At 44.3% G+C, this 12,148-nt stretch overlaps 1 protein-coding gene across 1 annotated transcript in view; it reads left to right on the top strand.

The window, feature by feature from the left end:
- Window positions 1–1,879: 1,879 nt before the first annotated feature.
- UTRN (utrophin) overlaps window positions 1,880–12,148 on the top strand; it is a gene marked incomplete at both ends in the record, with an annotated part of 491,377 nt that continues 481,108 nt past the window's right edge. Inside the window, one exon of the mRNA XM_080700143.1 lies at window positions 1,880–1,973. Within this exon, the coding sequence (XP_080556269.1) occupies window positions 1,880–1,973 (94 nt within the window). The remainder of the gene's footprint in view (window positions 1,974–12,148) is intronic.

The raw sequence follows: 12,148 nt of genomic DNA on the forward strand, positions 1-12,148 counted from the left end.
GAGTAAGTAAAATGTACTATATCCCTGCAGTGGAATATTACTCAGCCATAAAAAAAGAATCACTGATACTATAATGTGGAATCTTGAAAACATGCTAAGTGAAAGAAGCCAGTCATAAAACACCCCATATTCTATACTTTCATTTATATGAAACGTCTAGTATAGGCAAATCAATACAAAACAGGAGTTTATTTTAGTCGTTGTCTTGGAGTGGGAGTAGGGAGAGGACATGAGGAGTCGCTTCTTTTTAGGGGTGACAGAACACTCTGATACTGATTGTGGTGATGGCTGTGTGTTTGAGTATGCAGAGAGTCATTGAATTATATACTGTAAAGGGTTAATTGAACACTATGCCAATTATGTATCACTAAAATGGCTACCTCCTTTGGGCCTTGACTGTGTGATATCATCTATCTCTCTTTACTTTTCACGGTCTCTGTCACCCCAGCAAGCTTAGGAGACGGGTGAGGTTGCTGACCCATTTCACAGACTGGAGACTGAGGAATAGAGTGTTTTGCCAGGGTCATACAGTGTCCAGTCTACAGTCCTTTCTTCTTTATACCTTAGTCAGTAGCAGGCAAAGAGATACTGTGTGTGTGCGTGTGTGTTTATGTGTGTGTGTGTGTGTGGGGTTGAACTTCTGAACTACATCTTCAGCCCTACTGTATTTTTTAAATTTTGAAACAGGATCTTGCTAAGTTGCTGAGGGCCTCGCTAAATTGCCGAGGTTGGCCTCGAACTTGCGGTCCTCCTGTCTCCGTCTCCCAAGTATTGGGATTACGAGCATGCGTCACTACGCGGCCGAGAGATGCTTCTTAACTGAAACTCCTGGGCGTCCTGACAGGGTTACATTCTATGTGAAAATCTTTGCAATAAGTAGAAAGTTTATATTTTAAGGCAAGAAAGAAAGAGAACTAGACAAAAAGGAAGAAAGTAGATGAGATTACACGAAGATGGACTTTTCCTGTTTTTTTTCTGTGTGTGGACAACATGTACATAAACGGCAGCAGGAGAGTAAAACAAATGCCCAAAATAGAGTAGTATGGAAAATATGAGCCAAATGGTTACTTTTTATCTTAGAATTCTGTGTGTGGTTAAGTTTATTTTTTTTCATAGTAGCAATTTGTACGGGATCAAGAGGAAATCTTTTTGGATTCTGTTTCCCCAAGGAATATATGGATACTAAAGTGAAATAGTAAGCCTAACATACTCTGTTTTTTTTTTTTTTTTTTTTTTGGTGGTACTGGGGTGGAACCCAGGGGCTTTCTACCTCCAGGCTATACTCCCAGACCTATTTTATACTTTATTTGGAAGCAGGGTCTCACTAAGTTGCTGAGAGCCTCACTAAGTAGCCGAGGCTGGCTTCGAAACTGTGCCATCCTCCTGTCTCAGCCTCCCAAGCGCAGGGATTACAAGCGTGTGCCACCACGCCCAGCTATAAGCCTAACATGTTCTTGAAGTAGAGTTAATATCGTAACCAAATCTTCAGGCTGATTGTGCAGCCAGGGCAAACGAACACCTTTATATACCAAGCAGGGAGGGAAGTGGCGCAGCGTCCCTTGCTGTCTAAACCGTGTCAACAGGAAGAAAAGCTGTCATCTCTCTAGTAGATCAGTAACATTCAAAAGCCCTTCATTGTGACTATTCAAAAAAAAAAAAAAAAAAGGAACATGAAACTACCTAAGAAGTTTTCACTGTCGGCGAAGTATAACTTCCTGCCTGGTGTGTCGAGGAGGTTGGGTTATGTTTAGTCAGATCCTCTCATGGGAAAAATTAAAGTCACCAACAAAACAGGACATCCCAGTGTGCAATTCGCAGGCCGCCTTTGTCGGCCGCTTCCTCCGCGTCTTTTTCCCCAACCTCTTAGCAAACGAAGGTGATGAGCGTCTCGGCGGCCACCGTGTTTCACTGGAGAAAGTGCCGGTTCAATTTGCCGGGGCAGGTGGCCCTCCAGGCCTGCAAGCGATCGCCAGGTAAGCTTGTGAGCCCGCCAGATCCCGGGCTGAGAGGGTTGGAAAGTAGGCTGGCAGCGGAGGCAAAGCTCTCTTCCACTCACCCAGCCTAATCTGTGAAATAACAAAGCTGCTCCAGGCAGGGCTGGCCATGACAGCCGGGGTCTGCTCTTCCTGACGCCTCTGTCCCGTGGCCCACACGGTGGAGACCCACACTGTCTGCTGCTCTTCCGACCCTGATAACTTGTGGCACTTATTGCTTCTTCAGGAAAAGCACGGAGAACATAAATTTTTTGTTTTTGGTGACAAATGTGTTTCACTCTTTTCAAAGTTACTGCTCAGTGTTCGAGCAAACGTTTCCTCTGAGGTATTGAACTTGTATGTATGTGTGTACAGGGGGGACTGAAGGTTGAACCCAGAGGAATTTCATCTCTGAGCTATACCCCTACCCTTAGCACTCATTTTTTCTTCTAACTTTGTTTTGAAACAAGGTCTTGCTAGGTTGCTGAGAGTCGCGCTCCAGTCCTGAGGCTGTCCTCGAACTTGTGATCTTCCTGTCTTGGTTTCCCAAGAACTGGGATTATAGGCATGCACCACCATGCCTGGCTTGCGGTGTTGAATGTCGATAGACCTCATCCCCTGTGCATTTGGTTTACTCTGTTGGCCGAAGAGGCATTGACTTTTTTATTTTTATTTTTTGTGGTGCTGGGGGTGGAACCCCGAGGCTTTTACCTCTGGGCTACACTCCCAGACCTATTTTATATTTTATTTGGAAAAAGGGTCTCTAAGTTGCTGAGGGCCTCACTAAGTACCTGAGGCTGGCTTAGAACCTGCGCGATCCACCTGTCTCAGCTTCCCAGGCACTGGGATTACAAGCGTGCGCCACCACGTCCTGCTAGGCATTGACTATTTGAAATATGTAGCTCAGAGCTACGAAGGGGTAGAATTGGGCATTTGTGCTTTTGAGGAACGTCTAAACGCGGCGTTTGTGCTGGGGGGCAGGCGCATCCAGGAGAAATGTAGATGCGGAATTTCACAGAAGGGTGTTGGCCGCCTGCCCTCTGGCTGGTGTTTACTTCCCAGGCGACTCAGTTTTTCTGGGTGTGTGTGTGAGCTTTCTGAGCAGGAATCCAAGAGGTGTTTTGGGTGAGCACACCTTCCATGAAAGAATAGTCTCACTCTGGAGGAACTTTTCGGCTGCATAGAATTGTAAAAATGATCGTCTTCACCTGGAATTACTCTTTCCCTCTCTACTTTTACCTTCCTGGCTCCATATGAAAGTACCTGCCGTTTGGAGCAAATTTAGGTTTGAATGAATGGAAATTCCTCTGTTTTCTTACAGCATTTGATTTCTTGGCCAAGTGTGATGGGATATCAGTGCGCTAACCATCGTCTTCATGGGCCCTTACTTTATTCTCTCATTGAGTGACGATGTGGCCCCAACCCCCAATCAAGATGCCTTTCAGAGACCCCAAGTAAAAGCCCGTGGTAGAAGCAGCAGTGGAGACAGGGCCTTTCCAAGCTGTCTTTGTGTTCTCACTTAATCCTTTCTTTCCTGGGAGCATAAATAGTGTCTGGATTCCGCTAGTCTTTGTCTTACTGTCTTGCTACAGAGGGTTTGGGGTAGCTCTAGTGGTTGAAACCCTAAAACAATTAGAAGAGAAATACAGGCAAACCTTTAAATAGTAAGCCAAATTAAGTGAGCAGACCAAGGCTCTAAATATATTTAAATGCTGGTTGAGTTCTGGTCTGTGTAGATAGCAAGCTTTCCTGCTCTCTTGGTAGCCAAGGCTTTAGGAAAACAGAAAGCATTATTTATTTTAATTAAAAGTATTTCAGGTCATGTTATTTTAATAAAAATAGAAAACCAGCGCATACATGAACTTAAATTCCACAAGGGCCTCGCATCTCTTTCTCATCGGTTCTTACTGAGCTGATTTTTTCTTGTGTCTGTAAAGTAGATTTCTTTAGAGATCTTGGTAGAAATAATGATGTTCATTTTAAAAATAATATTTTTTTTCACTGAATGTTAACAGTATTCTGAGGGAGACCAAAGTTAAGAAAAAGTTGAAAGCATATAATAAAAAATTATTAGAGCATATTCTAGGGCCTCTAGGCATATTCCTGTTCCAGTGGTTTGTGTCTGATCGTGGCACTGCTCAGGAAACCACTTCTGAGAGGCCCCGCGAGCCTTGCCGCCCTTCCTGCTCTCTTGGTGGCTGACGGGACTCCGTGTCTGAGCTGCCCGTTTCCTCTTAGATGGACAGATTAGAAGACTCAACCTGGCCCGCCCATCAGACTCACCAGTGTGTTGGAGAGCTCCGGCCAGGGAGCCCAGTTGGTAATTGGACTGAAGTCTTGGCTTTGGAGCTTTATACAAGCTATTCACTAATTTAAAAAAAAAAAAAAAAAGGTGCTTTTTCAGGGCCCCTGATGTGGGGCCATGTGGAGGGGCGGGGCGGGGGGGGGATGCTGGTCATTTTCCATCACTAGGAGTGAAGAGAGGGCCAGGAAGGAGGCTTTGTCTGTACCATACCCCAGACCCTGCTGTGTGCCTGCAGGCCAGGGAAGCTAAGTGCTGCTGTGGAATGAATGAATGAACTATGAATTAATGAGTGAACAGTGAATGAATTCCCTGGGGCAGCAGCAGGGTGGGGGGGAGGCGGAGCTTCCAGGTGCTGAGATGCGGGAGTGTGGTGTGGTGGCTGTCCCTTGGATGAAGCTGTGGCATGGAGTCTTGGGGAACCGGTGGCTGAGCTGGGCGTCCTCAGGAGCCCAGGGCCTCTGGGCTCTCTATCTCCCAGCCCTTTCGGTTTTTCTTTTATTTTGAGGTATGGTCTCACTAAGTTGTCCAGGCCGACCTCGCACTTGGCGATCCTCCTGCTTCAGCCTCCCAGTATGAGGATGAGAATTTCAGCAGGAGGGGTGTGTGTGTGTGTGTGTGTGTGTGTGTGTGTGTGTGTGTAGCATTTGAGGACACTGGCTTTTGTAAGGTGTTCAGTTCTCTTGCCTTCACACCCCAAGAGGCTGAGGCCTGGGTCGCTGAGGGAGTCTATAATTGATGATTTCTTCATCGAGTTAGTCAGCGTTTAGGCCCTAATTCACACCTTCCATGGGGAGGGGTCGAGGGTGTCAGAATGAAGGTGGTCCTTCTTCCCTTCTGGGGGTGAGGGGCTGGAAAGGCTGGTGGCCGAACAGAGGGAGCATGTCATCTTTGCCTTTTATTTTTTGGGGAAATAGGGATTGAACCCAGGGGCATTCCACCTTTGAGCTGTACTCCCAGCCCTACTTAATTAATTACTTTATTACTTTATTTATTTACCTACTGGGGGCACCGGGGATAGAATCCAGGGGCATCATTCTATCTCTGAGCTACACCCCCAGTCCTATTTTTGTATTCTTCATTTTGAAACAGGGTCTCGCTGGGTTGACAGTTTCATTACTTGCCAAGGCTGTCCCTGAGCCTGCGATCCTCGGGTCAAATACTGGCCTAATCATTGCCTTTATTTAAGGCCTGCCCAACCCATCAGGTGACTGACTGTATTTGAGTAAAGAAGCCCAGAATTCAAGTGATAAGGCTTGTCTGTGAAAATGTTTTAGGACTTTTATGAGGATCTCGATATTTCTAGAGAAACCATTTGGCGGTTAGGAAGGTCAGGGAGGATATAATTCTTCGAAGCAGGAGAGTGACATGATTCTTCAAGGGCTGGACCTTGATACTGGAGTCCTGGGTCACAGCTATCCCTACTGGTACCTCTGAGACAAGGTCCCTCAGCCAGTAGGATTCCTGGGGACTCGAGCTCAGGATTCCTCATGAAATGCATTTGAAAGGACTTCATAAGCTATAGGAATAGCTCCAGTTTAGGAAAAAAAAGGGGAGGGAGAATAGGTTTTGTAAAGATTATAGAACTTCCAGGCATGGTGGCACATGCTTGTAATCCCAGCATTTGGGAGGCTGAGACAGCCTCAGCTACTTAGTGAGGCCCTCTGCAGCTTAGTGAGAACCTGTTTCAAATTAAAGAATAAAAAATAGGGCTGGGGCTGTAGCTCAGAGGTACAACGCCCCTGAGTTCAATCCCCAGTACTGGAAAAAACAACAACAACAACAAAAAAAAAAAAACAAAAACAAAAAAACCTCTAGTCCATTGATGATGGGCTTGGCTTGCTCCTGAAAGTTTAGGAAAGGAAATTTATATTATGTCCATTATGATATTTAAAATATTCATCCAAGCCAGGTGTGGTGACATATGTTTGTAATCCCAGTACTTGGGATGCTGAGAAACGGAGATTGCAGGTTCAAGGCCAGCCTTAGCAATGTAGCGAGACCCTTGGAAACTTAGTGAGACCCTGTTTCCAAATAAAAAAAATAAAATAGGGCTGGTGGTGTAGCTTGGAGGTTGAATGCTCCTGGGCTCAATTCTCAGCAAAACACACATGCACACATACACACACACATGAAGCTATGCACCCTGTCTAGTACCTTTCCTTGGCATGTTCATGCAACTGTTTCTGGATCTGCTTCAGGTTTTTGCTTGATCCTGTGACCCTTCCTCAGAGGCCACCAGGTGCTTCCTGTTCTCACCATTAGCAAATCCAGGAAGAGACTGGAGTTACTGAAGGGACTGGCATAGGTTAGGAACGACCCCAGCACGCTGGCCTCTTGCTCCTGCCTCGGTGTCTTGACCTTAGTTTGAGCAACTCAGTGAACTGGCAACTCAAGTAGTTTTTTCCCACCGCACGAGAACTTTCATTGTTTGACAGAGGAAGGTGAGTCATTGCCTGGTTCTTCCATTATGCACAAGTGAAATTTTATTCTAGGGCTAAAGGAATATGGGTCAAACTTTCTGTGGGAGCCAGTGTGTTGAAACCTAGATTGTGTGCTAGGCAGGGTCTGGTGTGGCCATGTCTATGAGATTGTGCTCAAGTTCAAGGAACATCTTATTATCACAGTTTTGACCTGAAATCGAATTTTTAGTAGTACATTTAAAATAGCGTGCAAATTGCCTTAAGCAATCAGACACTCCTTTGTTGCTAATTCTGATTTTTGTTTTTGTTTTTGTGGTACTGGGGATTAAAACCCAGAGGTGTTGTAACCCTGAGCTATACCCTTTTAAAAATTATTTTGAAACAAGGTCTCACTAGGTTTCTGAGAATCTTGCTAAGTTTCTGAAGCTGACCTCGATCCTGTGATCCTTCTGTCTCAGTCTCTCAAGTCACCTGGCTAAACTTTAAAAAAATTTTTTCAATGCCAAATGAAAATTATACAAAATAGGAGACCTTCTCTCTTTTTCCTCCTCTCCATCGTGATAGTTAATAATATTTTTCATGCTATATTTTTCTACAAATATACAAATATCAAGCTTTATGTATAAGTTCCCACAAGTAGTTTTCCTTTATGAACCAAAATGAAAGCCATTTGGTGTTAGTAGCATCTCATTAAAAAAGATACCAAAAATACCTATGTATTCATATCTTAGCTCACTGGGGTCACTGTCGGAGCAGATAAGTTTCCTGTTAAGTTGCCGTCCAAAAAGAACAGAGAGTGCTGGGTTATTGGCATACCCCTTGTAATCCCCGCGCTTGGGAGGTGGAGACAGGAGGATGATGCAGGTTAGGAGCCAGCTGCGCTGGTTTAAGAGACCCTGTTTACAAAAAAAAATATAAAAAAAAATAGGTGTCTGGGAATGTAGCCCGGAGGTAGAAGGGTTTCCAGGAACCCCAGTACCACCAAAAAAAAAAAAAAAAAAAAAGGGAGAGACAAAAGTAGTAGATTAGTGTTTGAACTTTTTTCTTTTGGTAATTGAACTTCTCTGTGTATGTTTATTGGCTCTTTGCATGAATTCTCCAGTGGATCGCCTTTTCATACACTGTCCTGTTTCTTCTGTTGTTTGGCTTTCTGGCTTTTAAACGCTTAATGATTCCAGAAGAAATTCTTACAAAAAGTGGCAGATTCTGAATGGCTTATTTGAATTTCTTTTGAGTATTAAGATGGCTAACTTCTAACATAAAAGACGGACGTTCTTTCCAGATCTCTGGGATAGAGGTTTGAGTCTTTAGACATAGATCTTATTTTTTTCTCTTTCTCTTTTGGCTAGTGTGGAATTTGTCATCCCCAAATCTACTGAAACTAGTAATTATTTAGGTGCTCTTACTCTTCTATTAAATTTTTATGCACTGATAAATTATTTTCATATGGATGGTAAACCCAGAGTTACTTAGAAAAAAAAATCCATTTTTCCTGTATTTTATGGAACACGTTAGTGTTCGTAGAAAGAGGCTGTGGTATTAGAAGGCTGTGGATTAGACTTGAAACGAAATCTCATATAAACTACATCCCAAGCCTCAGTCTCCTCACTTATAAAATGGAGATAACAGGGGTGATCTTCACCTTTAAAGGTGTGTGTAAGCCAGGCTTGGTGCCACACACTTGTGATCCTAGTACTTGGGAGGCTGAGATAGGAATCTCAGGTTCAAAGCTAGCCTCAGCAACTTAGCAAGACACTTTTAATAAATAAATAAATAAATAAATAAATAAATATTAGAGATGTAGCTTGGAGGTTCAACCCCCAGAAAATCAATATCTCTCTCTCTCTCTCTCTCTCTCTCTCTCTCTCTCTCTCTCTCTCTCTCACACACACACACAGAACACACACACTATGCCTGTAAAAGTTTCCTATGCATATAGTCTGAGTAGCTAACTGAAGTTAAGACATGAGTTTAAATGAGGCCCCATATGTACCGTTAGACCGAAAATTTACCAGTATGTCATCCTGCAGTACAGATCTGTTAGTGATTTTTTACATCAAAGCTTTGAGGCTATAATTCTAGCCTGGGTTCATCTAACCACAGACCCGCTACGTGGCAGGAAACCCAGATCGGTCTAGGACAGACAGCAGATTCCCTGCAGAGCTTGGAGGGTATCTTTATGGCAGGGTGCCTGAAATGTTTTGCTCCTTGCAGAGTTCACTTTGGATTTGCTGGGGGAGGTGTTTATTGTTTGCAGGCAAGCGAGGCAGACAGAGAAAGGATGCACAGCCTCCTCCCGAGTGCTGTGCTAGATGACCTATTTGCCTTTCAGTGCCTTATGTAAAAAGCTTTATTTAGTCTGTAGAGGGTTATTTCTCCAAATAGAGAACTGTCATAGTTTGGAAACAAGATAGATGTCAGTCGAATGCTGCTGATCCAAATACTCTGAGCTGCGGCCCCCGGGGGTGGGGGTGGGGCCCTTGGAAGGCAGGCAGCTAGCGCGGATTCTTCCAGGTCGCCTGCGTATCATCAGTGGAAATACCTGGCCAGACTGCGGTCCACTCTGAGAAGTGGCTCTCTGATCCTGCCAGCACTGATCCTTTTCTCTTGGCTGGGAACTTGCTGCCAGGGCTAGTCTCCTGGCTCCTGACCTGGCCTATTTTCTTGTTGACTTCAGGATTGTGTGTCTTCAACTTCTGCTTGGACTCTTTAGCATAAGCCCTTTTGATGTTAGTAGTGCCTGGTTTGTGTTTTGCAGAATAAACTTCTCCCAATGATTTCTCTTTCACTTTTTTCCTCCTCCTCCTCCTCCTCCTCCTCCTCCTCCTCCTCCTCCTCCTCCTCCTCCTTCTTTGTGGTACTTGAGATGAAACTCAGGGGCGTTGTAACTCTTGAGCAACATCCCCAGCCCTATATTTTACTCTTTATTTTGAAGCAGGGTCTCACTGAGTTGCAAAGGGCCTCACTAAGTAGCTGAGGCTGTCCGGGGACTGTGAGCCTACAGTCTCAGCCTCCCAACCACAAAGCTACACCCCCTGCCCTATTTTTTATTCTTTATTTTGTAACAGGGTCTCACTAAGTTGCAGAAGGCCTCACTAAGTAGCTGAGGCTGTCCATGAATCGTAATCCTCTGGTCTCAGCCTCCCCAGTGCTGGGATTACAAGTGTGCACCACCACGCCTGTCTTGAATTCACTTTCTTCTGAGATAATGCACACACACTTGTGCAATCTAGTACCTGCCAGTACTGAGAACTGTTGAGTTAGTTGTCAATAAGTATTCATTATGTAACTCTGAATAACTAGTGGTGTACCATGAAAAGCATAGTCCTGTGGGTGTGTGTGTGTGTGTGTGTGTGTGTGTGTGTGTGTGTGAAAGAGAGAGAGGAGATAGAAAAGGAGAGAGAGATTTAAGGGGCATTTGTGAATTGAGAAAAACCATCTTAAAATGAAAATAACTATTATGTTAACTATTATTTTTACTTATGTGGATTCTTTAAAATATTGGTCACAGCTGGGCATGGCGGTGCACCCTTGTAATCCCAGCTTTGGGGAGGCTGAGACCAGAGGATTGCGATTCGTGGACAGTCTCAGCTACTTAGTGAAGCCTTCTGCAAAATAGTGAGACCCTGTTTCAAAATAAAGAATAAAATATAAGGCAGGGAGTATAGCTTTGTGGTTGAAATCCCCTGGGTTCCATCCCCAGACCCACACACAAAAAATATTGGTCACATATTGTCTTTGCCCAAGTGCCCTGAAAAACCATTGTGTATTTCATAGTGATGAGATTATCTATCTATCTATCTATCTATCTATCTATCTATCTATCTATCATCTATCTATCTATCATCTATTTGTCTGTCTAATCTGTCATACTGAGGATTGAACCCAGGGCATTCTACCTCTGAGCTAGACCCTCAGCCCTATTTTACTTTTAAACAGGGTCTTGCTAAGTTGTTGAGACTCTGTTCGATCCTGCGATCCTCCTGTCTCAGTCTCCCAAGCACAGGTGTGTGCTCCCATGCCTGCAGGGTGGTGGTTTTTTAAACTGGAGGGCTGTCGTTTCTCTGCAGGTGCACTGAGGAAATAATTCCCATTTCCCATTTCACGTCTCCTGGGACCCCTCTTACCTGCCTGCCTCCGGCCTATCCATTTTTCCTGCCATTGCAAGAAGAACCTTACATTTTAGGATGAGAATTTATTTTGTGGCTAAATGAACTGTATGCTATTTTTAAAAAGTCCTTGACTCTGAGTTCTACACACTCATTCAGTCGGTTTTGGAAGTTCTGTGCTGCACAATTTCCCTGAGTGATAAAATCTAAATAAAAATAGAAAGCATGGCAGGTAAATCTGCATGTTGATTATGGAAATGAAAAATGGGCATTTACTTCCCATCGTTTGAAAGGAATCCAGTCAATAGGATTTGCCTGTCGTGTGAGGATGAAGAGTGCTTAGTGTCTTGGGTTTGTAGTGGGAAGAACGTAAGCATTGATTTTGTTATAGGTTTTGAAATGTTCTGATTTCTTTATGTTTTCTGTCAACCTCAACTATGCTGCACATTGCTAAGAATTAGAAGTTAGAGGGAAGGGAAAGAGCAAGAGGCCAAATATAAATGGTTTGGTGAACATTTATTGAGCACCTGCTGTTTCCTGGGACCTATGGTAGTTGGTTAACAGAGGGGCTGGAGTGTTTTAAACCTAATGGATCTGTTCACCGGCATCCTGTCTACACCTTGCAGACTGTGTCCAGAGTTTGGGGTGGGCGCTTGTCTGTAAAGTGTGCAGGACACACACATCAGCACGGTGCCCTGGGTCCTCACTTTGCGACTTTTTTCTTATTTCACACTTGGGTATCTGTCCATTAGAAAGGCAGCAGGTGTGAGTGCTGCTAACATTGACATCCGGACAATAATGACACGTGCCTGCTGACATGCTGATTGTAGAGGCCGTGGGAAGATAAAGAACAACCACAAAATGTCCCAAAGCCAAGTAACCCAGGTCAACAAGGCACTCGATTTTGCTATTCAAGTAGGTTAAAATTGGAAGAATGATTAGCTTGTGAGAAAGCTTTTCTATTGGTGAGAGAAGGCCAGGTTTGGAGGCTGAGCCGTCATTCTGGGCTGTGGCATCCAACCAGGTGCTGAGAGTCCTGTTTTCTGATTCTTTTGGCCTTGGACTAGGGCCTGAAATGGACTCATCTGTGTTGCTGGTTTCCAGCTGCCGGGTTTGGGACCTTGCAGCCAGGGTTCAGTGACTGAGATGTGCTGGGTAGTGACATCTCAGTCACTCATAGCCCATGCTGATGTTAGAACATTAGTAATTACTCCTGTTGGTCGGAATTCTTTCCCGACCTCCAAATATGGGTTTTCTTCATCATAGCATTTACGGCAGAGGCTATTGGTTTGTGTTTTTGAAGGACTGGTCTCTTTCTGCAGGGCCAGGCCTAGAAACTTA

The sequence above is a fragment of the Muscardinus avellanarius genome (assembly GCF_963383645.1).
Source record: "Muscardinus avellanarius genome assembly, chromosome: 8".
NCBI lineage: Eukaryota > Metazoa > Chordata > Mammalia > Rodentia > Gliridae > Muscardinus > Muscardinus avellanarius.